This window comes from Anomaloglossus baeobatrachus, chromosome 8, assembly GCF_048569485.1.
Source record: "Anomaloglossus baeobatrachus isolate aAnoBae1 chromosome 8, aAnoBae1.hap1, whole genome shotgun sequence".
NCBI classification, from domain to species: Eukaryota; Metazoa; Chordata; class Amphibia; order Anura; family Aromobatidae; genus Anomaloglossus; species Anomaloglossus baeobatrachus.
In genome coordinates, this window is record NC_134360.1 from 174,596,465 (window position 1) to 174,620,481 (window position 24,017).

Below are 24,017 nucleotides of genomic sequence, written 5' to 3' on the forward strand. Positions count from 1 at the left end.
AAAGCGACATCAAACAGCTCAACAAGTGACATATAGCTGCAATCAGGGTCTCTGTCTCTACAGTATGCTGCTCTCAGATGGGGGAGCAAAAACCTGGTGACAGATTCCCTTTGAAAGTTTTGCACAGTTTTGACTTTCACGGGCTCTTTATTTCCTGGACATTCAGCTTTGATGTGTTCTACGGTCATTAAATCAGCTGAGAGGAGCTCAGAAAAAGGCATAACATTGTTAGAAACCTTCCATTAAGACGGTGACAGTGCGCTCACTGATAGATCCTCAGTTCACTCAAATGGTAGCCAGTACTAGGCAATGCAACATATAGGATATAGAAGTCAAACATTGCAAAACAGCTCAATTTATGCAAAATTTAGCCCAAAATATGTGCATTTAAGTAAAACATGAATATTTTTACAAGTAGTCAACCCCCTTATTAGCGTCCCCTACGGCTGTAATAAAATTCAGCAAAAAGAGACAGATTCTGTTGGGAAGTGACAAGGTAAACATTACTTTCCTAAGCATGTACATGGTTTTTTTTCTAATATACTGCTCCCAAATAATGGGAAAAAGTATCAGTGAATAGGCAGATTATTAAAGTGGATTATACGTGCAGGTGACCAATAAGTCGGACCCCATCCCCATTCTGTAAGGCCCATTACCAGGCTATGAGATCTGGCATCTGTCAGCTTTTTCTCCCCCGTTGACACGGAGCTGCTTCTGGGGTCGACAACAGTGAGGAAAGTGTGGGGCGGACAACACAAGGGCTGCCGTCCCCAGCTCTCCCATCATTAATCCAACAGCTGAAGGTGAAACCAGAGCCCACAGCGGCGGCAGCCGAGCAACGTGCCTCCGCTCTTGGCACAGGAGAAAGCATTAAATGCATTTATATATAGAAGGGATGGGGCAGGGCAAAGTCGCTGGACGGGCAATAACCCATTTGTGAAATAAAAACTATTGGAAATGCAATAAATATTTTACTTCCAGAATCACTGGCAGATCAATACACTGCATATTTATTTCTACATATAAAAAGTGAACAAAATCCCAATTAATAAAAAAAAAAAAAAAAAAAAAAAAAAAAAAAAAAAAGTGAAAAAGAAGAGATACTGAATAAGAGATTGTTATCACAGTAATTAAAAAAAAAACAAAAAAACAAAAAAAAAACCCCACACCTTTATATTTAAAGGGGACGTGTGTCACCTGCTCTTTAAATACCCTGTACAAAATCTAATTTTGCAGCTCTTTTCCATTTTGCGCTGTGTCACTCCATTGCAGAGTTTTTCACATTTTTTGGTTTTGGAGTGCAATATGTGAAGTCTCTGCTATTAGGAGTTTCTTCAGTCCTCCTCCCTCCTTCACTCCTCCCTTCCCGAATCTGCCAATCACAGCAAACACTGGAGGTAAATTTGCACTCGACAGCCCGGAAGCTGCCATGGGACATACTTGGACGTTCCAACATGACAATGATCCAAAACACAAGACCACATCATCCCTTTTTGGCCGACCCTTTCTTCCCTTCCTCTTCCCCTTCTTTGCTGTTTCAACAACATTTTTAAGAATGCATTTTAATACTTCAAATACCCGCTCCCCTGTTATTGTAAATCCCTTAAAATTTAATAAAGTATACAAAGCACAAGGCCAAGGTGACCTGTCATTGGCTTCTGCAGAACAAAGTGAAGGTTCTGCAGTGGCTCTCTCAGTCTCCTGACCTCAATATCATTGAGCCACTCTGGGGAGAACGCAAGCTCACAGTTTGTGCAAGAAAGCCCAGGAATTTACAGGAACTGGAGACTTTTCGCCAAGAAGAATGGGCAGCTTCACCATCTGAGAAATAGAGCCACATCAACAACTGCCACTAAAGACTTTAAGCTGTCATTTATGTTAGAGGGGGCAATATACAGGTATTAAGAACTGGGGTATGTGAAGGTTTGATCAGGATCAAGGACACCATCTGCAAGCAGTTTGTATATTCTCCCCATGTTTGAAGTGGGTTTCCTCCGGGTACTCCGGTTTCCTCCCACACGCCAAAGACATACTGATAGGGACTTTAGATTGTGAGCCCCAATGGGGACAGAGTTCCTGATGTATGTAAAGCACTGCGGAATATGTTAGCGCTATATAAAAATAAAGATTTATTTATTTATTTGGATGTTTTTGGTTGGCATTATGATTTAAAAAAAAGAAAAAACACAGTAGTTTGACAATAAATGGCTTCACCCAACCACTAACCATGAGTGGGGAAATAATGTGTGTTATCATTTCTATTCTCTGAAAAAAGGCAAAGAAAGCAAAATGTCTGGCAAAAATTAAGAGACCACGTTCAAATTTTCAGTTTTTCTGATTTTTCTCTTTATAGGAATATTTTTGAGTAAAATGTAAATTGTTCTTTTATTCTATAAACTACAGACAATGTCTCCGAAATTCCAAGCAATAAATTTTGTATTTATTTTCTGAAAATGAGAAATGGTAAAAATAACAAAATGCATTGCTTTCAGACCTCAAATAATGCAAAGAAAACAAGTTCAATCATTTAGACACAACAATACTAATAATGTTTTACCTCGGGAAGAGTCAGAAATCAATATTTTGTGGAATATCCATGATTGTTAATCACAGCTTTCATGTGTCTTGGCTGCTTTCCATCAGTCTATCACACTGCTTTTGGGTGACCTTATGCCACTCCTGGTGCAAAAATGTAAGCAGTTCTTCTTTGTTTGAAGGCTTGTGTCTATCCATCTTCCTCTTCATTACATTCCAGAGGTTTTTAGTGGGTTTCAGGTCTGGAAATTGGGCTGGCCATGACAGGGTTTTGATGTGGTGCTCCTTCATCCACACATTGACTGACCTAGCTGTGTGGCATGGCACATTATCCTGCTGGGAAGGCCAATCCTCAGAGTTGAGGAACATTGCCTGAGCAGAAGGAAGCAACTGTTTTTCCAGGATAACCTTGTATGTGGCTTGATTCACACGTCCTTTGCAAAGATGTTTGTTGAATTTCCTTTACCTAATTTTCAGTTTTGCCCAACACCTAATCGTCTAATGATTAGATGGAGACCTGGAGAGGTGTACAAGCCACAGTGTCTTGCACCCACGGAGAAATTTGGTGGAGGATCAGTGATTATCTGGGGATGCTTCAGCAAGGCTGGAATTGGGCAGGTTAATCTTTGTGAAAGACGTATGAATCAACAACATACAAGGAAAACCAGTTGCTTCCTTCAGCTCAGGCAATGTTCCCCAACTCCGAGGACTGTGAGGACTGTTTTTTTTCCCCAGCAGGACAATGCGCCATACAACACAGCTAAATCAATGAATGTGTGGACTAAGGACCACCACATCAAAACCCTGTTATGGCCATCCCAATCTCCAGACCTGAACCTCATTGTCTGAAAACAATGCATATTTGTTATTTTGACCATTTCTCATTTTCAGAAAATAAGCACAATTTTTTTTGCTTGGAAATTCGGAGACGTTGTCAGTAGTTTATAGAATAAAAGAACAATTTACATTTTATTCAAAAATAGACCTATAAAGAGAAAAATCAGAAAAACTGAAAATTTGGAAGTGGTCTCTTTGGAAGTTGCTTCCTTCTGCTCAGGCAATGTTCCCCAACTCTGAGGGTTGGTCTTCCAGCAGGACAATGTGCCATGCCACACAGCTAGGTCAATCAATATGTGGATGAAGGACCACCACATCAAAACCCTGTCATGGCCAGCCCAATCTCCAGACCTGAACCCCACTAAAAACCTCTGGAATGTAATCAAGAGGAAGATGGATAGACACAAGCCATCAAACAAATAACAACTGCTTACATTTTTGTGCACCAGGATGAAAGGCAAAGCCACCACTCTACATAACATACCGTAACTTGTGATGAGACTGTACGTGCGGGCGTGCGTGTCAGCCTTGTACAGATCACGCACACAGCGTAGCGGGCCGGCCTCCTCCGATACTCACCTACGCATTGGCTTTCTGTCCATGCACAGTGAAGAGAATTCTTCACACAAAGCGTAAAAACAGTGATGGGGAAGACAGACACATGGAGCCCCCCGCAGTCCTATGGGAGGTATCAGCCAGGGGGATCTCGCTTGCAGAACTACGTCGTTTCCAGTTTCTGGCGTTTTCTTTTTGCAGAGATATTAATCCTTGCTGCATCTACAAGAGACAATACAAAGTCAGAAAAATCCGCAACAATCCAGGAAAAAAGGCGAATTGTGGGCTAGGACCGGTCACATTTCCCATCACACAGAATTAGACAGGAAAATCGTCATTATTAATAAGATCCCGGATAACACATTAATGAGAAATCCATAGGCTCTGGAGATCCGGCTGAATTGTGCAATGTCAGAGGCAACTTAAGAGTCTGGATGACGTCCCAGAGCAGAGACGAGGCATCCGTCAGGGCGGCCTCCGTACATCGGCTTTCAATTACACTCCACATTCCTCTGCAAAGTGATTCTCCGCTCACAATCAGGAAATAATGGCTCTGGAGGAAATTCAGATTAAAGGAGAACATTCGAGGGGGAAAGCCATCACCCCGCATTATGAGCACAGTTATACCCAGGCGGAAGCACTATCAGCCAAAGGGGACAGTCTGCAGAGGCAGAGTATCAGCAAAAAGGGACAGCGAACAGCAGCCATCAATTCATTTTAATGTCATAAACACATGAAAATAAGCAACTATGGAATATATCTTATGAAACAAATCTGCTTCATTCTCATTCTATGGAGGAGGAGTTAAAGGACAGCACAGACACTCTACTGCAAGTTCTCCTGACACGTCCGTTACATTCTCCATAGAAGTTTATGAGCACCAACTGTCATCTCTTATCTCAGAAATGGGAAAATCAGTGATCACTAAAGACAGATTTTTCCCATAAACGGAGACGTTTGAGAGTCCATGATCAGTCCTGGAGGAGGAAGACGATATATTAAAAAAGTTTCCTATTTTCATGTTTACCACTGATGGAAAAATAAATAAAACTATGGTTATACTTTAAAGGGCACGTGTTATCAGATTCATCCTTTCAGAAATACAGAAATGTGTGTTTCTAATGACCAGTATGTTGTCTCAAGACACAGCGGGAGGGGGGGTATCAACGGGCATGGGGCCCAGCAAGCCTCCCCGCTGGGCCCATCCTCTGGTTCCCCCTGCAGGCCAGCCCCACGCAGCCTCCCTGCTGGGCCCCTCCCCCCCCCAATAGTCTCCCCACTGCCCCTCCCCAATAGTCTACCCGCTGGGGCCTTTCCCCCAACAGCCTCCCCGCTGGGCTCCTTCCCCCAACAGCCTCCCCGCTGGGCCCCTTCCCCCAACAGCCTCCCTGCTGGGTTCCTTCCCCCAACAGCCTCCCTGCTGGGCTCCTTCCCCCAACAGCCTCCCTGCTGGGCCCCTATGCTCCCTCCCTGACGAACTGGGCTCCTAGCCATGGAATCCACAGTAGTCATAGGTGCGGTGTGAACTGGGCTTAGACATCTGTAAAATAAAGAGTTTGCTAATGGTTTTCAATGATATCCATCAGCAATGTGACTGCAGATCTGGGGTGTGTGACAGGCTGTCAGATCAATACAAGAGAAGAATGTACCGTACTTAGAAAGTAAAGGCCGCCAAACATACAAGGCTAGTCACTCAGTCCGTCTATCACTCAACCACATTGTGCACACTTTGCTGAGCCGATGCTTTCTGATATCCTGATATCTGCTGCAAGGGACAGTCTGACCCCAATACACAAGACGGTCGGTCGCCCCCAAACCCAGAAGCAGTATCCGCCATGTGTGACTACAGCCTTAGTAGGTATTGAAAGGTGGACATACTCTAAGCCGGTGTATACATTTGGGGCAGCGTAATGCAGGGGGCAGCCTGAGGATACCCCCATGATAAGTATTTGGGGAGTTTTCTTCAGCTGCAGCGTCTTACAGGCCCGGCAGAACGGCTGGATGTATAGGAAGCGCTTTCTCACTGCTTAGATTTTTACACAGGGCTTTGTTCACACAGTGCGTTTTTGTTGTTTTTTGCAGCCTTTATTTCATAAATTTTATGCAAATTAAAAGCTGCTTTTTACAGTCCCAGCAAACCTATGATTCCAGAAATCTCATGCACACAATTGCGTTTTTCTTTTCTCCGGACTGACATGGAAAAGTGCTGCTTTTTATTAGAGAAGTGCGTCAATCTTTTCAGTGTTTTTTCACCGTTGTAAGCAATGAGAGCGTGCAAGACACAACCACTGCATTTTTACTGCTTTTTTTGTAAATAAAATTAACTATTTAAAATGCACTGTAGACAAATAAGACCAAAAACGCAGCAAATCCTGCTTTATGGAAGCAGCTTTTATACTGCCAAGAGAGCAGGTTATGACTGCAGAAAAACACTGGCAAAAACGCCAAGTGTGAACATAGCCTTATTCTTGCAAGAAATACCAAATGCGTTTTATTTTCTCATAGACTTGAGCAACATAGGTAAATCCTGCAGATAAAAAAAACCAAGTGAATATTTATTGCGTTTTTGAAGTGGAAATGTGCTAATATCGCATGTAATCATCAGATAACCATCAAAGTTTACCGCAGGGGGGGAACCTCCAGCCCGCGGGCCATTTGCGGCCAACGATGACTTTTCCTGCGGCCCTTGGGCACGTTCTCGGGAACTGCAGTGCTTGGGTGGTTACCACAGTCTTACCGGCTGCTGGCCCTTTAAATCCTAATGGTGATGCAAAGACTCACACTCTACTGCGAGCCCATACTATGAGGTCCTTGCGCTGCTCAGGGCTTACCTTGTGGGCGGGGTAAGTAGCGCGAGTTGCCCTCCTGTCCACAGAAGACCAAGAGGAGCAGCAGCATACAGGCCTCCTTCTGCACATGTCTCTTAGACCTGTGAGTGACTCCTCCCACCCCCCGTGCTGTGAGGCCGCAACCAAGTGCTGTGTACCCCTACTAGTGTGCATGCCAGCCCCCAGTGCTGCGAGCCCCCCCAAGTAGTGCTGCGAGCCCCCCCCCCTGAGTAGTGCTGCGAGCCCCCCCAAGTAGTGCTGCGTGCCAGCCCCCAGTGCTGTGTGCCCCCGAGTACTACTATGTGCCATCTCCCAGTGCTGTTTGTTAGCCCCCAGTGCTGTGTGCCGCCCCCCAGAAGCTGTGTACTTGCCACTGTTGTCCGTGCCACCCCCCCAGAAGCTGTACTTGCCACTGTTGTCCGTGTCCCCCCCATTACTGTCCGTGCTCCCTTGGTGATGTCTATGCTTCCCCAGTGATGTCTGTGCCGTCACTTGTGCTGTCCATGCCCCCCCCTGTGCAATCCGTGCCCCACAGTGATGTATATGCCCCAGTCGATCCTGTAATGTATATGCCTCTTCTGTGATGTGTGTGCCCCCAGCCCCTCCTGTGATGTGTGTGCCCCCAGCCCCTCCTGTGATGTGTGTGCCCCCAGCCCCTCCTGTGATGTGTGTGCCCCCAGCCCCTCCTGTGATGTGTGTGCCCCCAGCCCCTCCTGTGATGTGTGTGCCCCCAGCCCCTCCTGTGATGTGTGTGCCCCCAGCCCCTCCTGTGATGTGTGTGCCCCCAGCCCCTCCTGTGATGTGTGTGCCCCCAGCCCCTCCTGTGATGTGTGTGCCCCCAGCCTCTCCTGTGATGTGTATGCCCCCAGCCTCTCCAGACAGAGACAAACCTGGAAAAGCAGTTTAGAGAAACAATATGATCAATATCACCAAACATCACAGCCGCACCAAAGAGAAGCAGCTCCAGCCACCACAGTAGGGGTGAGATAATTGTTTGACCAAATATAGTAGGGTAGTTTTCAAGTTGATAATTTGTGCGGCCCCCGAAGGTTCATAGAAAATTCCACATGGCCCCGGCAGTAAAAAGGTTTCCCACCCCTGGTTTACTGAAAGCTAAATAATAAAGTATAAAAAAACAGTTTTATTTAAAACAAGACATTAAAAAAGACAAAAACTGCAACTGAAAAAAATAAAAAAATGAACACTAAAAATGCAATTAAACCTAATTTAGTTAATTGGTGCAGAAATGCGGCAGAAAGTCTGCAACACAAAAAAAACTCGCCAAATGCTCCTTGCGGGAACACCAGGTCCAGACGGCTGGATGGAAACCTCCACATGATGCTCCATGTGCTCATCCGGACGAGTGCAGGAACCGTCTGCTATTTTCATGCACACGTCTGATCCGGAAAGCCACGCGTTTCAGTTTTTTCATTTAGCACTGGTTTAGCTTAGATTCTGTGGTCTGGACACAATCGGCTTTAAAAACGGATTAGAAAATCAGGTGTGAATGTGACTTCAGAAGCACATTCTCCAGCCGCAGAACGTCACCATGCAGGAAAACCTCATCAGGAGTCACGAAACGCAGGGTCTTATGCACCACGTCGCACAGATCAACAGGAAATATACTGCTCAAAAGGTGCAACGTTATGTCACACCCTGGAGCCACAACACAGACACCAGAGAATAGACAAAACTAGGAAAACATTTGTTGCGGCAGCTGGAAATTGCAAATGAATAGAGAATCTGCAGATGAGCGCTGGGGTCCTGGGTTCAATTCCCACCAAGGACGCCATCTGCAAGGAGTTTGTATGTTCTCCCCGTGTTTGTGTGGGTTTCCTCCGGGTTCTCCGGTTTCCTCCCACACAATAAAAGCATACAGTTAGGGACCTTAGATTGTGAGCCCCAATGGGGACAGTGTTGCCAATGTATGTAAAGCGCTATGGAATTAATAGCGCTATATAAATGAATATTATTATTATTATTATGATCCCGCTAATGGAGCATGCACAAGGTAAAATGACTGGCTGCAGCGGTCACGTGTGTTGATATGACATAAGTGCTGAAATCAGTGATTGCATATTTTCAGCTCATTATGTTACGGGATGTGGGTACGATGTGGGTACGATGTGGGTACGATGTGGGTACGATGTGCACTCACGCTATAACACACAGCTAAAGTTTTGATAAACTATTTTTGCATTCACACGCTTTACTATTGCAAAAAAGGTGGCTTTAGGTGGCTAAGAAATGAAAAAAGAATGTACAATGCAAAAACGAGCCAAGGAGACATCTTTACATTAACGCAACGACCGGCTAAGAAGCAACTAGGAAAATACTTTCTATGGGCCTAAATCTGAAGAAAAAAATGGTTTCACTGTAAAACTGATGGAAACAAAAAGGAAGCTCTACATGTCAGGTACAGTGCAGGCACTGGGAGAGTTCAGCGCACATAGGTTGCGCTTATAGGGTTAAAATGGCCTGTAAGACAAGGGTTAAAGGTTGTGCAAGCAAAATTTGAAGTGAGGACAGCAATAAATAAATGGACTCCTACCGGCACCCCTCGCTATATAGTCTGCACAGAGATGGAATGAAGTGATGACCCCTGCAGCCTGTGATTGACTGCAGCGGTCAGGTGACTTTAGCAGCATATCATTGAATGTTTTATGATGATGAGCAGCTCAAGGTTGACCGCTACTGTCAATCACATCCCATCACTGTGCAGCCTGCGCTGGGCGCAAGTGGGTGCTTGTCTTTTTTACATATCCCATCTGAAGTGTAGGGCCACACGGTGGCCCAGTGGTCATTACGGTGGCCAAGTGGGCAGCACTCTTGCTTTACAGCGCTGGGGTCCTGGGTTCAAATCTCATTAAATATATCTCTAAGGAGTTTGTATAGGTTTTCTCCACAACCCAAAGACATTCTGATAGAGGCAGTGATGATAATGTCTGTAAGGAGCAGTGAAATATAATGGTGCTATATAAGAGTAACAAATAATGGACAGTGTTATTCTGCCTGTACATCCCCTTTAAGCCTTATATACACAGTATATATTTTTTTCTGCATACAAAAAACATACCGGCCCGCTGTCCATCAATGTGCAGGTCTCATTTTCATCTTTCTGTCCATTTTTACTATTAGTATTTTACCAATTTTTCTCCCATGCAAAAGAATATTCCAAACTTCTCCAAAGAATTAAGGACAGCGCTTGGATGACGCAGACTGTGGTGCGCTTTTTGTCATAGACCCATTGATTTGAATTGGTGAATTTCAGCAGTGATTCTTGGAAAAAAATTGAGGAAAATTTATGTTTCTTTCTTTTTAAAACACTTTTGGTGCCCCCCAAAAAAGAGCCTGTGAACCATCATAATGGCTACACTGGGCCCCCCATTCTGACGCCGGCCTCGTCCTCCCCCACGGCGCCCATTCTGACGCCGGCCTCGTCCTCCCCCACGGCGCCCATTCTGACGCCGGCCACGTCCTCCCCCACGGCGCCCATTCTGACTCTGGCCACGGCCCCCCCACGGCGCCCATTCTGACTCTGGCCACGGCCCCCCCACGGCGCCCATTCTGACTCTGGCCACGGCCCCCCCACGGCGCCCATTCTGACGCCGGCCTCGGCCCCCAGCCATCCCTATTTCCCAGCCACCTCTAGACATGGGATTTGCACCAGCTGAAGTCAATCACCGCTGCAGACAGTAATTGGCTGAGCGCCATTTGTGGCCACTTGCAGGGTTTTGAGATCAATGGGGACACGGAAAGCAGCGGAGTGACAACTGCAGAGATTCCAGAGAGGGAATATCACTTTTCTACCCGTCTGTGCCCGATATTGTTCACCCAGCAGACGATCACCGGCTGGGGGTCTGCGGACGGCCACACACGGACACACGGCTGGGGTCTGCGCGCACAGAAGCCTCTATATAGGTGAGGGTGGACTCGGGAGCCGTCAGGGGAAGGTCACTGGGACGTACCTGGTGGGAGCAGGCAATGATCGGGCTGATCGTGGGTTCCCGGTGGACGATCTGTTACAGTGTAGCCCTATGTGTATCAGTCAACAGGAAGCGACTGCACAGCCCGTTCCCCGGTATTATGGGCAGCAGGCATGGTACCGCTTCCCTCGCCTACAGCTGCCTCCTCCCGGGGCTCGCCGGTCCACGTAGCTAATACGAGACACAGCCGCTTCCTTCCTAACCGGAGTCTTCAGTCTTCCTTTACGACCGGAAGTGGTCCGCTGCCTCTCTCTTCCCCCGCCGCGGCTGTCACGGGGAAGAACGTCTGCACGGACTCACGCTCCAAGTCCACAGAGAGGCTCGACACGCACTTCCGGCGGCGCAGCGGTCTCCATGACAACGCGTCTCCAGCGGTCTCATTCATTGTACTAAGGCGTAAATCAGGTGAGAGTGATGGAAACAACAGCACAAAGTCAGTGCCCACATAGAGCCAACCCAGTGCCCACATAGCGCCAGCCCAGTGCCCACATAGAGCCAGCCCAGTGCCCACATAGAGCCAGCCCAGTGCCCATATAGCGTCAGCCCAGTGCCCACATAGAGCCAACCCAGTGCCCACATAGCGCCAGCCCAGTGCCCACATAGAGCCAGCCCAGTGCCAACATAGCGCCAGCCCAGTGCCCACATAGCGCCAGCCCAGTGCCCACATAGCGCCAGCCCAGTGCCCACATAGAGCCAGCCCAGTGCCCACATAGCGCCAGCCCAGTGCCCACATAGAGCCAGCCCAGTGCCCACATAGAGCCAGCCCAGTGCCCACATAGAGCCAGCCCAGTGCCCACATAGCGCCAGCCCAGTGCCCACATAGAGCCAGCCCAGTGCCCACATAGAGCCAACCCAGTGCCCACATAGCGTCAGCCCAGTGCCCACATAGAGCCAACCCAGTGCCCACATAGCGTCAGCCCAGTGCCGACATAGGGCCAACCCAGTGCCCACATAGCGCCAGCCCAGTGCCCACATAGAGCCAGCCCAGTGCCAACATAGCGCCAGCCCAGTGCCCACATAGCGCCAGCCCAGTGCCCACATAGCGCCAGCCCAGTGCCCACATAGAGCCAGCCCAGTGCCCACATAGCGCCAGCCCAGTGCCCACATAGAGCCAGCCCAGTGCCCACATAGAGCCAACCCAGTGCCCACATAACGCCAACCCAGTGCCCACATAGCGCCAGCCCAGTGCCCACATAGCGCCAGCCCAGTGCCCACATAGCGCCAGCCCAGTGCCCACATAGAGCCAGCCCAGTGCCCACATAGAGCCAACCCAGTGCCCACATAGCGCCAGCCCAGTGCCAACATAGCGCCAGCCCAGTGCCCACATAGCGCCAGCCCAGTGCCAACATAGCGCCAGCCCAGTGCCCACATAACGCCCACCCAGTGCCCACATAGCGCCAGCCCAGTGCCCACATAGAGCCAACCCAGTGCCCACATAGCGCCAGCCCAGTGCCCACATAGAGCCAACCCAGTGCCCACATAGCGCCAGCCCAGTGCCCACATAGCGCCAGCCCAGTGCTCACATAACGCCAACCCAGTGCCCACATAGCGCCAGCCCAGTGCCCACATAACGCCAACCCAGTGCCCACATAGAGCCAGCCCAGTGCCAACATAGCGCCAGCCCAGTGCCCACATAGAGCCAACCCAGTGCCCACATAGCGCCAGCCCAGTGCCCACATAGCGCCAGCCCAGTGCCCACATAACGCCAACCCAGTGCCAACATAGCGCCAGCCCAGTGCCCACATAGAGGCAACCCAGTGCCCACATAGAGGCAACCCAGTGCCCACATAGAGCCAGCCCAGTGCCCACATAGCGCCAGCCCAGTGCTCACATAGCGCCAGCCCAGTGCCCACATAGCGCCAGCCTAGTGCTCACATAACGCCAACCCAGTGCCCACATAGCGCCAGCCCAGTGCCCACATAACGCCAACCCAGTGCCCACATAGAGCCAGCCCAGTGCCAACATAGCGCCAGCCCAGTGCCCACATAGAGCCAACCCAGTGCCCACATAGCGCCAGCCCAGTGCCCACATAGAGCCAACCCAGTGCCCACATAGCGCCAGCCCAGTGCCCACATAGCGCCAGCCCAGTGCCCACATATCGCCAGCCCAGTGCCCACATATCGCCAGCCCAGTGCCCACATAGCTCCAGCCCAGTGCCCACATAGAGCCAGCCCAGTGCCCACATAGAGCCAGCCCAGTGCCCACATAGAGCCAACCCAGTGCCCACATAGAGTAAACCCAGTGCACACATAGAGTAAACCCAGTGCCCACATAAAGCAAACCCAGTGCCCACATAGAGCCAAACCAGTGCCCACATAGAGCCAACCCAGTGCCCAAATAGAGCCAAACCAGTGCCCACATAGAGCCAAACCAGTGCTCACATAGAGCTAACCCAGTGCCCACATAGTGTCAACCCACTGCCCACATAGTGGCAACTCAGTGACCACATAGAGACATCCTATTGCCCGCATAGAGCCCACATAGAGCCAACTCAGTGCCCACATAGAGCCAACCCAGTGCTCACATAGAACCAACAGAGTGCCAACCCAGAACCCACAGAGGGCCAACCCAATGCCCACATAGAGCCAACATAGTGGCCACAGGTTGCCAACCCAGTGCCCACAGAGTGCCAACCCAGTGCCCACAGAGTGCCAACCCAGTGCCCACAGAGTGCCAACCCAGTGCCCACAGAGTGCCAACCCAGTGCCCACAGAGTGTTAACCTAGTGCAGAAGCAGTCAGCTACAGCTCTCAGCCATAGAACCTCCATAATAAGCAGTCTCCTACAGCTGCCGGGTGGAGTAAAAGCAATTATGTATGCCAGGCATAGTGCAGAAATAAATGCCAGATGCAGAGCCCCTGTAAGTGTTAGGCCTGCGACACACATCCGTGCCGCCGGGACGTGTTTGTAATTTTTTGCACGTACCGGCGGCACGGAGACACGTTAAGCAATGCTACCCTATTGTAGCAGGCACACACACGTAAAACCACACGGAACGTGTGTCCATGTGCGTTTGTACGTGTGTGTGTTTTTCTAAATGCTGACATGTCAGTGTTTTCTCCGGCAGCACGGGTGTCACACGGGTCGCACCTGTACCACATGAGTGTAGTGTGGATGCGGTCCCGTGTGACACGCGCCAGAGAAAACACGTGTCAGAGAAAAAAAAAAACCTTAACTCACCTTCTCCAGCCCTCCTGTCTCTGCCTCTTGCTGCCTCTTGCTGCCGACCGCCGCTCATTATTCTCATTGACTATTCACTTCACTGCCTGGCAGCAGCAGCAGCGGGGAGACGGGAGGGCTGGAGACCGAGGATCAGCACCACGGACAGCAGCACGGACCACGTAAGTATGCAAATTACCGGTTCTACGTGTGCTATTGCGGATAGCACACGTAGAACACACGTGGCCCGCACGTACCAGAGACACGTACTTACCTACACGCAACACGCAGGGGAAATACGTGTCTCGCGGCACGTGCGTGATTTTCACGTGAGTGTGGCAGAGGCCTTAGATACAGTGCCTCATAAGCTTTAGATACAATAACCTGTAAGTACCAGATTCAATCCCCCCAGATAAGTTTGGAAAACAGTGTAAGGGCTCATGCGCACATTGCGGGTTTTTTTTGCATTTCTGCAGCGTTTTAAGCTGCAGCATCTCATTGTCAAAATTCTTGCGTTGTGCTTCCCCAGCAAAGTCTATGAGAATTACGCAAAATCCGTGCGCACGATGCTTTTTTGAACGCAGCGTTTTGATTGTTAAAAATTTCACAAAATCTCTGCGTTTAGAAAAGCAGCATGTCAATTCTTTTGTCCGTTTTGGCAGCGTTCTACACCCATTGAAATCAATGAGTTGTAGAAAAACGCTACCAAAATGCTAAGCAGTGCGTTTGCACTGCAGTTTTGTTGCGATCCGCATGTTTATTTGACATAACAAATGCAGGTCTTTCGGTCTCTCTCTCTGTCGATGTCAGTCTCTCCCTCCCACCCCCCCCTCTCATACTCACCGATCCCCGATCACCGGCGCGGCGCTGCACGGCATTCACACTGTGGCGGCTTCTCCTCTTTTGAAAATGCCGTCCGCTCATTATTCCATCTCGTGTTCAGTGCTTCCCCTGCCCACCGGCGCCTATGATTGGTTGCAGTCAGACACGCCCCCACACTGAGTGACAGCTGTCTCACTGTAACCAATCACAGCCGCCGGTCGTATCGTGCAGGAAAAACCAAAAAAAATTATTAAAAAAAAACAACAATGTGAGGTTCCCCCCAGGCTGAAGGCTGGTATTCTCAGGATGGGGAACTCCACGTTATGCGGAGCCCCCCAGCCTAACAATATCAGCCAGCAGCCGCCCGGAATTGCTGCATCCATTAGATGCATCACTCCCGGGACTCTACCCGGCTCATCCCGAATTGTCCTGGTGCGGTGGCAATTGAGGTAATAAGGAGTTAATGGCAGCAGCCCATAGCTGCCACTAAGTCCTAGGTTAATCAGGGCAGGCGTCTCCCCTAGATACCTTCCATGATTGACCTGTAAGTTAAAGAAAATAAACACACACATCCAAAAAATCCTTTATTTTGAATAAAAGACAAAAAAACACCCTCTTTCACCACTTTATTAAACCCCAAATACCCCTCCAGGTCCAAAGTAATCCACACGAGGTCCCACAACGCTTTCAGCTCTGCTACATGAAGCTGACAGGAGCCACAGACCACGACCGCTCTCTGTCAGCTCCATGCAGCAACTAAAGTGAGCCGCGCAATCAGTCATGACGTCACTCAGGTTACCCGCGGCCACCGTTCTCAGGTGGAGGACTGCAGCTGTGGCCGCGGGTCACCTGAGTGACGGCACAGCTGATCGTGCTGCTCACTTCAGTCACTAACGGGATTTGTGGTCACAGGTGAGTCCTTCACGTGTGACCGCAAATCAGGCTGCCGCACAGAGAGAGCCGCGCAATGTCAGTGAAATCGGGGGAAGCTCTGACGTCACTGCTGCGGACTCCTGTGTCCTGGCACTGACCTCAGAGGTTCATCTGAGTTCATGACAGCCCACAGAGACAGAGCCGCGGGATTACAATGAAGTCGGGTGCAGATCATCAGAGTTCATTCTCATTGCCCGGCTCTGTCTGTGTCTGCTGTCAGCAGGCATGTAGCAGAGCTGAATTGCCTGGGGACCGCACTGACAAAAACGCATCCAAAATGCATGTATAATGCATCCAAAACGCATGTATTTTGGATGCATTATTTTTGTCAAAACGCAGCGTCAAGTCTGCCAGAGGGTGCATTTATTTCAGCACTAGTCAACGTGCGCATGAGCCCTAAAGCAGCAAAATAAAGATCACACTAAGGCCACGTGCACACATTGAGTATTTGGTGAGTTTTTTGCCTCAGTATTTATAAGACAAAACCAGGAGTGGAACAATCAGAGTATAATAGAAACATGGGCACCACTTCTGTATTTATCGCCCACTCCTGTTTTTTTCTTACAAATACTGAGGTGAAAAACTCACCAAACACTGTGTGCATGTGGCCTTACTTGTATTTTCCTCCGCTCCTCATATTGTCATGTTGTCCATGACCACAAAAGTGCAGCGGCCCATCATAACGAATGTAGACAGCACAACCCTCCAATGTTAGGGTTGTCCAGGAGTGTCAGGGGGGTTCTCCAGGAGTGTCAGCGTTCTCCAGAAGTGTCAGCGTTCTCCAGGAGTGTCAGGGGGGTTCTCCAGGGGTGTCAGCGTTCTCCAGGAGTGTCAGGGGGGTTCTCCAGGGATGTCAGCGTTCTCCAGGAGTGTTATGGTACTCCACGAGTGTCAGGGGGGGTTCTCCAGGAGTGTCAGGGGGGGTTCTCCAGGAGTGTCAGGGGGGGTTCTCCAGGAGCGTCAGGGTTCCCCAGGAGCATTAGGGTCCTCCAGGAGTGTCAGGGTCCTCCAGGAGCGTCAAGGTCCTTCAGGAGCGTCAAGGTCCTGCAGGTGTGTCAGGGTCCTGCAGGAGTGTTAGGGTCCTGCAGGAGTGTCAGGGACCTCCAGCAGTGTCCACGTTCTCCAGTAATGTTAGGGTTCTCCAGGAGAACACCTCAGGGTGTGACATTGGCCACTATAGAACATCAGCCACTTTTGCCATGTACAGATCTGTAAGTCATGACGATATTCATTGTATTGAATGCTCTTGAATTGTATTGAAGATTCTTCTTTTTCACTATTTAGGGTAATTGTGAAGAATTGAGGATGGATGTGGTGGATCCCCTGCCTCATGATAACTCGGTGCTCCAGTGTGCATTAGAAGGAAACGTGCCAGGTCTACAGTCCATCTTTGAAGATCCAACTAACAATCACCATGATCAATGTAAGAAATTTCTTGAAGAAGAAGATCTTCTTGGGAGGAACCCGCTGTTCTTAGCCTGTGTTCTGGGACGTACAGAAGTTGTCAAGGAATTGGTAAAGTATGGAGCCAACATCAACCAGAAAACAGCTCGAGGTAAGGTCTGTATTTGTGCTGAGTGTGTATTCTGCACATCACTTATATTTATCTTTCATGCAATGTAACAATAGTCCTTTTTCGGCTTTACATATGGAACACAAAGCCCCCAGTTTTGAAGATTATTGGGGGTGTCAGCTACTGCGTCACCACCTATAAATCATATTTCTCACATCCTATCAGCATCTCCAGCACACTTTGTATTCTATGGAAGCTAGTGATCAGATTGTCTATACTGGCAAACAATGTATACATTATTATCTGCAGCACATCATCTCGTGTAAACAGGGGAGGTGCTGACAATAACATGATCTGTGCACATTAGCAATCATTCTGTGCCCATCATTGTCAGTCTGTGGAAAAAGGTCAGTAACGAGCGAGTTGAAACAGCAGTCGGCGTTAGTTAAAGGGAACCTGTCAGGTGCAATACGCACTCAGAGCCATGAGTGCATATTGCTAATCCCTGCCTAACCGTTCCTGTATACACTAGCATAGATAAAGAGATCTTTAGAAAATGTATTTTTAAAGATCTTTTACCGTATGCTAATGAGCGCAGGGACTAGTCCCAAGGGTGTTGCTTCCCTGGCTAGTCGCCCCCATTACCATGTTAGTACACCCCTGTGGGCCCCTGTGGATGTGCTATCATGCTAATGAATATGCAGCGTCAGACGATGATCTCACTCTCCTCTCTGCTGCCATTGCATCCAACGCTGAATTTCGGCTCAGTGACCCTGGAGTTTCGGTCATGCGCACTACTTCAGTTTGAAGCCTGGACGCGTACACCTGTCTTCATAGTGCACATGACCGGAACTCTGGGGTCATGCGCATTGAGCCAAAATCCAGTGCCGGATGCGATGGCAGCGGAGAGGTCAGTGATATCATCATCTGACCCTGCACATTCATTAGCATGATAGCACACCCACAGGGGTGTACTGACATGCTAATGGGGCCGACTAGCCAGGGAACCAACACCCAGTGGACTAGTGCCCTCGCTCAGTAGCATACAATAAAAGATCTTTAGAAATACTCTTTCTAAAGATCTCTTTATCTATGCTAGTGTATACAGGGACGGTTAGGCAGGGATTAGCAATATACACCCAGAACTGCTCGTAGTTCTGAGTGCATATTGGTTCCCTTTAAGGTGTATTGACGACTCAAAGTCGCCATGTCTAAACGCATTAGTGTGTACAATATTAATGCAAATTAGTGATGAGTGAGCACTACCATGCTCAGGTGCTCAGTAATCGTAACAAGCAGTCAGACGCTCGGATGGGCGCAACTCGAGTACCCAAGTACTATATAATGGAAGTCAATGGGAAACTTGAGCATTCTTCCGGGAAATCTTCCAAACCAATGCTTGAGTTCCCCATTGACTTCTATTGCACTCAGTACACGAGTCCCAATCATCCGAGCGTCCAACTGCTCGTTATGATTACTAAGCACCCGAGCATGGTAGTGCTCACTCATCAGTGCAAATGTCAAATATAATGCCCTTCCTAGGATTCCAAATTAATTGCTGCCCTCTAGTGGTTTTGTTGCAGATATGAAGATAAAAAATGAAGAGCCATCTCTGCAGGCGCATAGTAACTATTGTCAGAATTTATAAAGAAATAATTGTAACAATAATGAACCAATGTAAAGGCACAAATTGATTATTGATTGATAATGGTGAAACATACATGACTATAATCATTTTGAAATATAGCGCAACATTTACATCAGAAGATGGCGACGTCTGTCCATTAAAGGGGTGGTTCACCCATTTTTTTTTTTTCCCCAATGATTCTCACTTACTATTATATGCATCTTCTGCATTGGCTTCTGTTTCCATTTCTGGCACTGAGCGGCGCTATCCTGCACGCTCAGTGCCAGTCACATGACCCCCTGGAGCTGTGGCCGCCGGCATCCTCTGACGTCCCGGCATTTCCGGGCTCTCAAACTGGACGGGTACGTCACAGGATGCCGGCGCCACTCACAGTGATTGACTGGGCTGTGGGCGGTGACTACCTGACGTCACAGCCCAGCATCGAGGGGAGGAGCCGGAGGATGCCAGTGTGTGGAGCGGTGAAGGCAGAGCGCGCGCTACCAGCATTCAGCTGTGGGAGGTACGGGGCGCCAGTGTGGAGTACAGGGGGGGTTTCTCCAACTGAAATCCCCCCTGTCACGCAAGTATGTAATCACACTGTCCACCCGCCCGCTGTGCTCAGCTGTCAGGAGAGCGGGCGGTGTCGGCAGTGTGATCATATACTTCCACCAGCAGCACAGGTGACCGGACGCGGAGTGAGTGTGTATGTGTATGTCATACTCACCTGTCTGCAGGGTCCGGGTGCCATGCTTGCTTCCAGCCCCTGTCCCGGTCCCGCCGCTTCGGCTGTGTGCAGTCTCCCCGGGGCACGCACGAAGCTTGCAGGACCTGTCCGTGGATCACCTGATGCAGTCACCTGACGCATCAGCTGATCGTAGTCTCGCCGGCTTTTTCGTGTCCGGCCGGCTATCAGCTGATCCTGCCGTCAGGGGACTTCATCAGCTGATTACCGGCCGCTCCTGCAGCGATCGGACGGGATCAGACTCCTGTCCAATCGATCGCTCCAGGAGCTGCCGGTAATCACCACAGCACATAAGTGGGTATGTATTTTTTTTTTTTTTTTTTTTTTGGCACTGATGCATCAGCTGATTGTATAATCGGCTTTTATACAATCAGCTGATGTGTGATGGGATTCAGGCACTTGATCCTGACACATCATCTGATCGCTTTGCCTTCCAGCAAACCGATCAGATGATATTGGATCCGGATTGGACGGCGCGGGACCCTAACCCAGGATTACTGCGGAGGGGGGTTTATTTCAATAAAGATGGAGTCACTAATTGTGTTGTGTTTTATTTCTAATAAAAATATTTTTGTGTGTTGTGTTTTTTTTTTTTTATCATTACTAGAAATTCATGGTGGCCATGTCTAATATTGGCGTGACACCATGAATTTCGGGCTTAGGGCTAGCTGATAATATACAGCTAGCCCTAACTCCATTATTACCCGGCTAGCCACCCGGCATCAGGGCAGCTGGAAGAGTTGGATACAGCGCCAGAAGATGGCGCTTCTATGAAAGCGCCATTTTCTGGGGTGGTTGCGGACTGCAATTCGCAGTGGGGGTGCCCAGAAAGCTTGAGCACCCTTCACTGTGGATTCCATTCCCCAGCTGCCTAGTTGTACCCGGCTGGACACCAAAAATAGGCGAAGCTCACGTCATTTTTTTTTAAATTATTTCATGAAATTCATGAAATAATTAAAAAAAAAAAGGGCTTCTCTATATTTTTGGTTCCCAGCCGGGTACAAATAGGCAGCTGGGGGTTGGGGGCAGCCCGTACCTGCCTGCTGCACCCGGCTAGCATACAAAATATGGCGAAGCCCACATCATTTTTTTTTTCTCTTTTTTGGCAAAAAACTGCATACAGTCCGGGATGGAGTATGCTGAGCCTTGTAGTTCTGCAGCTGCTGTCTGCTCTCCTGCATACACTAGTGAATGGAGGATGCTGAGCCTTGTAGTTCTGCAGCTGCTGTCTGCTCTCATGCATACACTAGTGAAGTTATGTACTAGTAAAACAACTCCCATGTCAGGAGCCAAAATTGGGAAAGATTTGTTTTGCCGAATCCATTGCAGGGTTAATGGTGTTCTCAGATTTTACAGAGGACCTCAATGTTAGCCTGTGTGGATGACGTAGGACGCATTAAGCACCCAGGCTTCAGAAGAAGGAGGACAAAGATGGCCAAAAGAGGAGGCGCTGCACCCGGAGAATGGAGACGGTCATCTGACCAGTCTGCATCGCCCCTTAGGTAAGTATTATAAAGTCATGTTTATGTTCTACACAGTGGCCTGGGCTCTTATATACAGTATTTTAAAATGCTGTATATAAGAGCCCACTGGTGGTGGCCGCAGCTTATAGTCACCAAATCTGGTGACAGGTTCCCTTTAAGTGCCCGGCTCCTGGTCTTATACTCACCTTACAGCGTCTTCATCTTCCATCAGTGGTTTTCTGTAGTTTGTGACCTGCCAGCTTCGCTAATGTTTCATGGAGTAATCTGGAGGTCACAACTCAATACAAGTCTATGAGACCCTCGTTCTGGCATTCATAGAGTTAGATTGAGAGCTTGTGACGTAACTTCTAACTTCCAGACGTGATTGTCACAAGATAGCGCTGCGGGACCGGAGTATCGCCGATAAAATACACAACAGGGGTTTTAAGCGCCACTCGCGTGCTGAAATAAAACACTGGAGCGGTGCTTTAAGTAAAGGCTGTAAAGCGGTAGACAACCCCTTTTACGTTTGGCCGGTTGCTAATTTCTACTGAAAATTAGCCATTTGCCATAATTCAGAGATTAGCATCAGAGTCCTGATAGCCATAAAGACCTAAAAATCAAGGTGAAGGTGAAGGTGGGACTCACCTGGTGCAGGTCCATGTGGAAACGGATCTGTAAATGTATAACGCATTGCGATGAAAACAAAGGAACGGCTTTCCTGTAAGGATTGCCTGTCAGCTGGTGCTAAGGCTGCTTTCATACATCCGGTTTTTGCTGTGCGGCACAATACGGCGCTTTGCAGAAAAAAACGCAACCTTTTTTTTTTTTGACGCCGGTTGAGTTTTTTTCTGCATAGACTTGCATTAGCGCCGTATTGGGCCGCATGGCCTTGCGTTGCGTCCGTTTTTTGCCGGATGCGGCATATTTAGCCCATGATGGAACGTTGCCTGGCACTTTTTTTGTGCGGCAAAAAAAACGCATCACGCTGGATCCGGCGAGATTTACAATGCAGGCCTATGGACGCCGGATGCGGTTTTTTGCACTGCGGATGCTCAGTATCAAGCCGCATCCGTCAAAAAACGGACGGGCCGCATGGAAAAACTTATGCAACGGATCTGTTTTTTCTTCGGCGCTCCATTGGGAGACCCAGACGATTGGGTGTATAGCTACTGCCTCCGGAGGCCACACAAAGTATTACACTAAAAAGTGTAAGGCCCCTCCCCTTCTGCCTATACACCCCCCGTGGGATCACGGGCTGCTCAGTTTTCAAGCTTTGTGCGAAGGAGGTCAGACATCCACGCATAGCTCCACTGTTTTAGTCAGCAGCAGCTGCTGACTATGTCGGATGGAAGAAAAGAGGGCCCATACTAGGGCCCCCAGCATGCTCCCTTCTCACCCCACTCTTGTCGGCGGTGTTTGTTAAGGTTGAGGTACCCATTGCGGGTACGGAGGCTGGAGCCCACATGCTGCTTTCCTTCCCCATCCCCCTGAGGGCTCTGGTGAAGTGGGATCTTATCGGCCTCCAGGCTCTGAGGCCGGGCTCCATCCACAGACCCGGAGATCCTGCTGGAATGGAGCGGAGTATCGTCAGGGACAGGCCCTGCAACGTTAAGGTACTCTGTGTCCCCGTACAGTCTATGCACAGACACACTCCAGCGTTGCTGGGTGTGTTAGTGCGCCGGGGACAGTAGCGCTGCGCGCTTGGGCTTTACTCACTGCAGCTTAGCTGAGTGAGTTTATGTGTCGGGAACTACCGCGCCAGCCGCTGCTGGAGCTGCGGCGCGACTGAGACTTGTGGTGCGCCGGGGACTTTCGCGCTGCCGTGCTTTTACGACGGCAGCGCTTATAAATCTAGTCCCCGGCTTTTGCGGCCTAGTTACGTTTCGTTCCCGCCCCCAACCCTGCCAGTCAGGGAAGGGGCGGGACGCTGTACAATGATCAGCGCCGAGGGCTGGAGTCTTATTTACATACTCCAGCCCTCTCACTGGGCACAGGGGGACGCCAGTTTCCCGCTCTTGTCTGGGGCACGCCCACGGCCCGCCCCTCTTCACAGGACGCCGGCAGCCATTCCTGCAGGCAATCTAAGCTGGAGAACGGACACAGGCTCTGGGAGACCCAGCAAAGGGATTCTGGCGACCACTTACCCGCTTATGCGGGCGGTAAGCAGCACCTTGGTGCTGACCCCACTATTGCCACAGTGTTTTTTTGTGTACTTTATCCTTGTACTTATATTTGCAAGACCATACACAGACACACGCCAGCATTGCTGGGCGTGTTAGTGCGCCGAGGACAACAGCGCTGCGCACTTGGACTATACTCACTGCAGCTTAGCTGAGTGAGTTTATCTGTGGGAAACTGCCGCGCTGGAGGCTGCGGCGCGGCTGAGACTTGTGGCTGTACGGTCGCTTCTTGGCGATATACCCCTAGATAGCTCTGAGGAGACAACAGCATGTCGTCAGCATAGAGCAAGGGGGCCAAGGCACAGGCTTTCTATGCTGTCTGTACCGCACGTGAGGCTGTTTTACCGGCAGGTTCCACTAACCCCTAATGGGTAGAGTCTCTGCTAGTGGTGGCCCAGAGAGGGCCACCTGTGAAACTGTCCAGAGGACAGAGTTTGCAGTTTTTTTGCTGATAAAATGTCTTGGACTATGAACAAAATTCTAGCAACTTTGCAGTCCAGGGCGGTGACTCAGACCATGGGCATTGTTGAATCAAGGCTCCCCGGTCTCCCTCAGTTGGAACTAATCCGTGCTCCAAGGGGGTCCCATACATCCCAGACTGAAGGCTCTGACACGGACGACAGTCCCAGACAGCCTAAGCGAGCTCGCTGGGAGAGACCCTCGACTTCACACACTGGTCAGGGTCTCAGCGAGAGGATTCTCTGTATGATGAGGTAGCTGATCAGGTTTCTGATCCTGAGACCGCTTTCATTCTGGATGCTCCTAATGGGACGCCATAGTGAATGATCTCATAGCGCCCATCAATACACTGGTGGATATTTCTCCCTCAGCCCC

General features: G+C 49.4%; 2 protein-coding genes across 3 annotated transcripts in view; one reads left to right on the forward strand and one right to left on the reverse strand.

The window, feature by feature from the left end:
- The window catches only part of KLHL20 (kelch like family member 20), an 84,712-nt gene extending 73,713 nt beyond the window's left edge, over window positions 1–10,999 (reverse strand). Inside the window, exons 1-2 of one of the 2 annotated variants that reach the window (XM_075322221.1) lie at window positions 10,724–10,999; window positions 3,952–4,149 (exon numbers count right to left, since the gene is read on the reverse strand). In XM_075322221.1, coding sequence (XP_075178336.1) covers window positions 3,952–3,974 — 23 coding nt within the window. In that variant the 5' untranslated portion in view covers window positions 3,975–4,149; window positions 10,724–10,999. Of the gene's footprint in view, window positions 1–656; window positions 809–3,951; window positions 4,150–10,723 lie in introns of those variants that run through there. The other variant, XM_075322222.1, reaches the window with a different exon arrangement.
- Window positions 11,000–11,009: 10 nt separating this feature from the next.
- Window positions 11,010–24,017, forward strand: part of ANKRD45 (ankyrin repeat domain 45) — an 80,985-nt gene continuing 67,977 nt past the window's right edge. Inside the window, exons 1-2 of the mRNA XM_075322223.1 lie at window positions 11,010–11,146; window positions 16,940–17,210. Of these exons, the coding sequence (XP_075178338.1) occupies window positions 16,961–17,210 (250 nt within the window). The 5' untranslated portion in view covers window positions 11,010–11,146; window positions 16,940–16,960. The remainder of the gene's footprint in view (window positions 11,147–16,939; window positions 17,211–24,017) is intronic.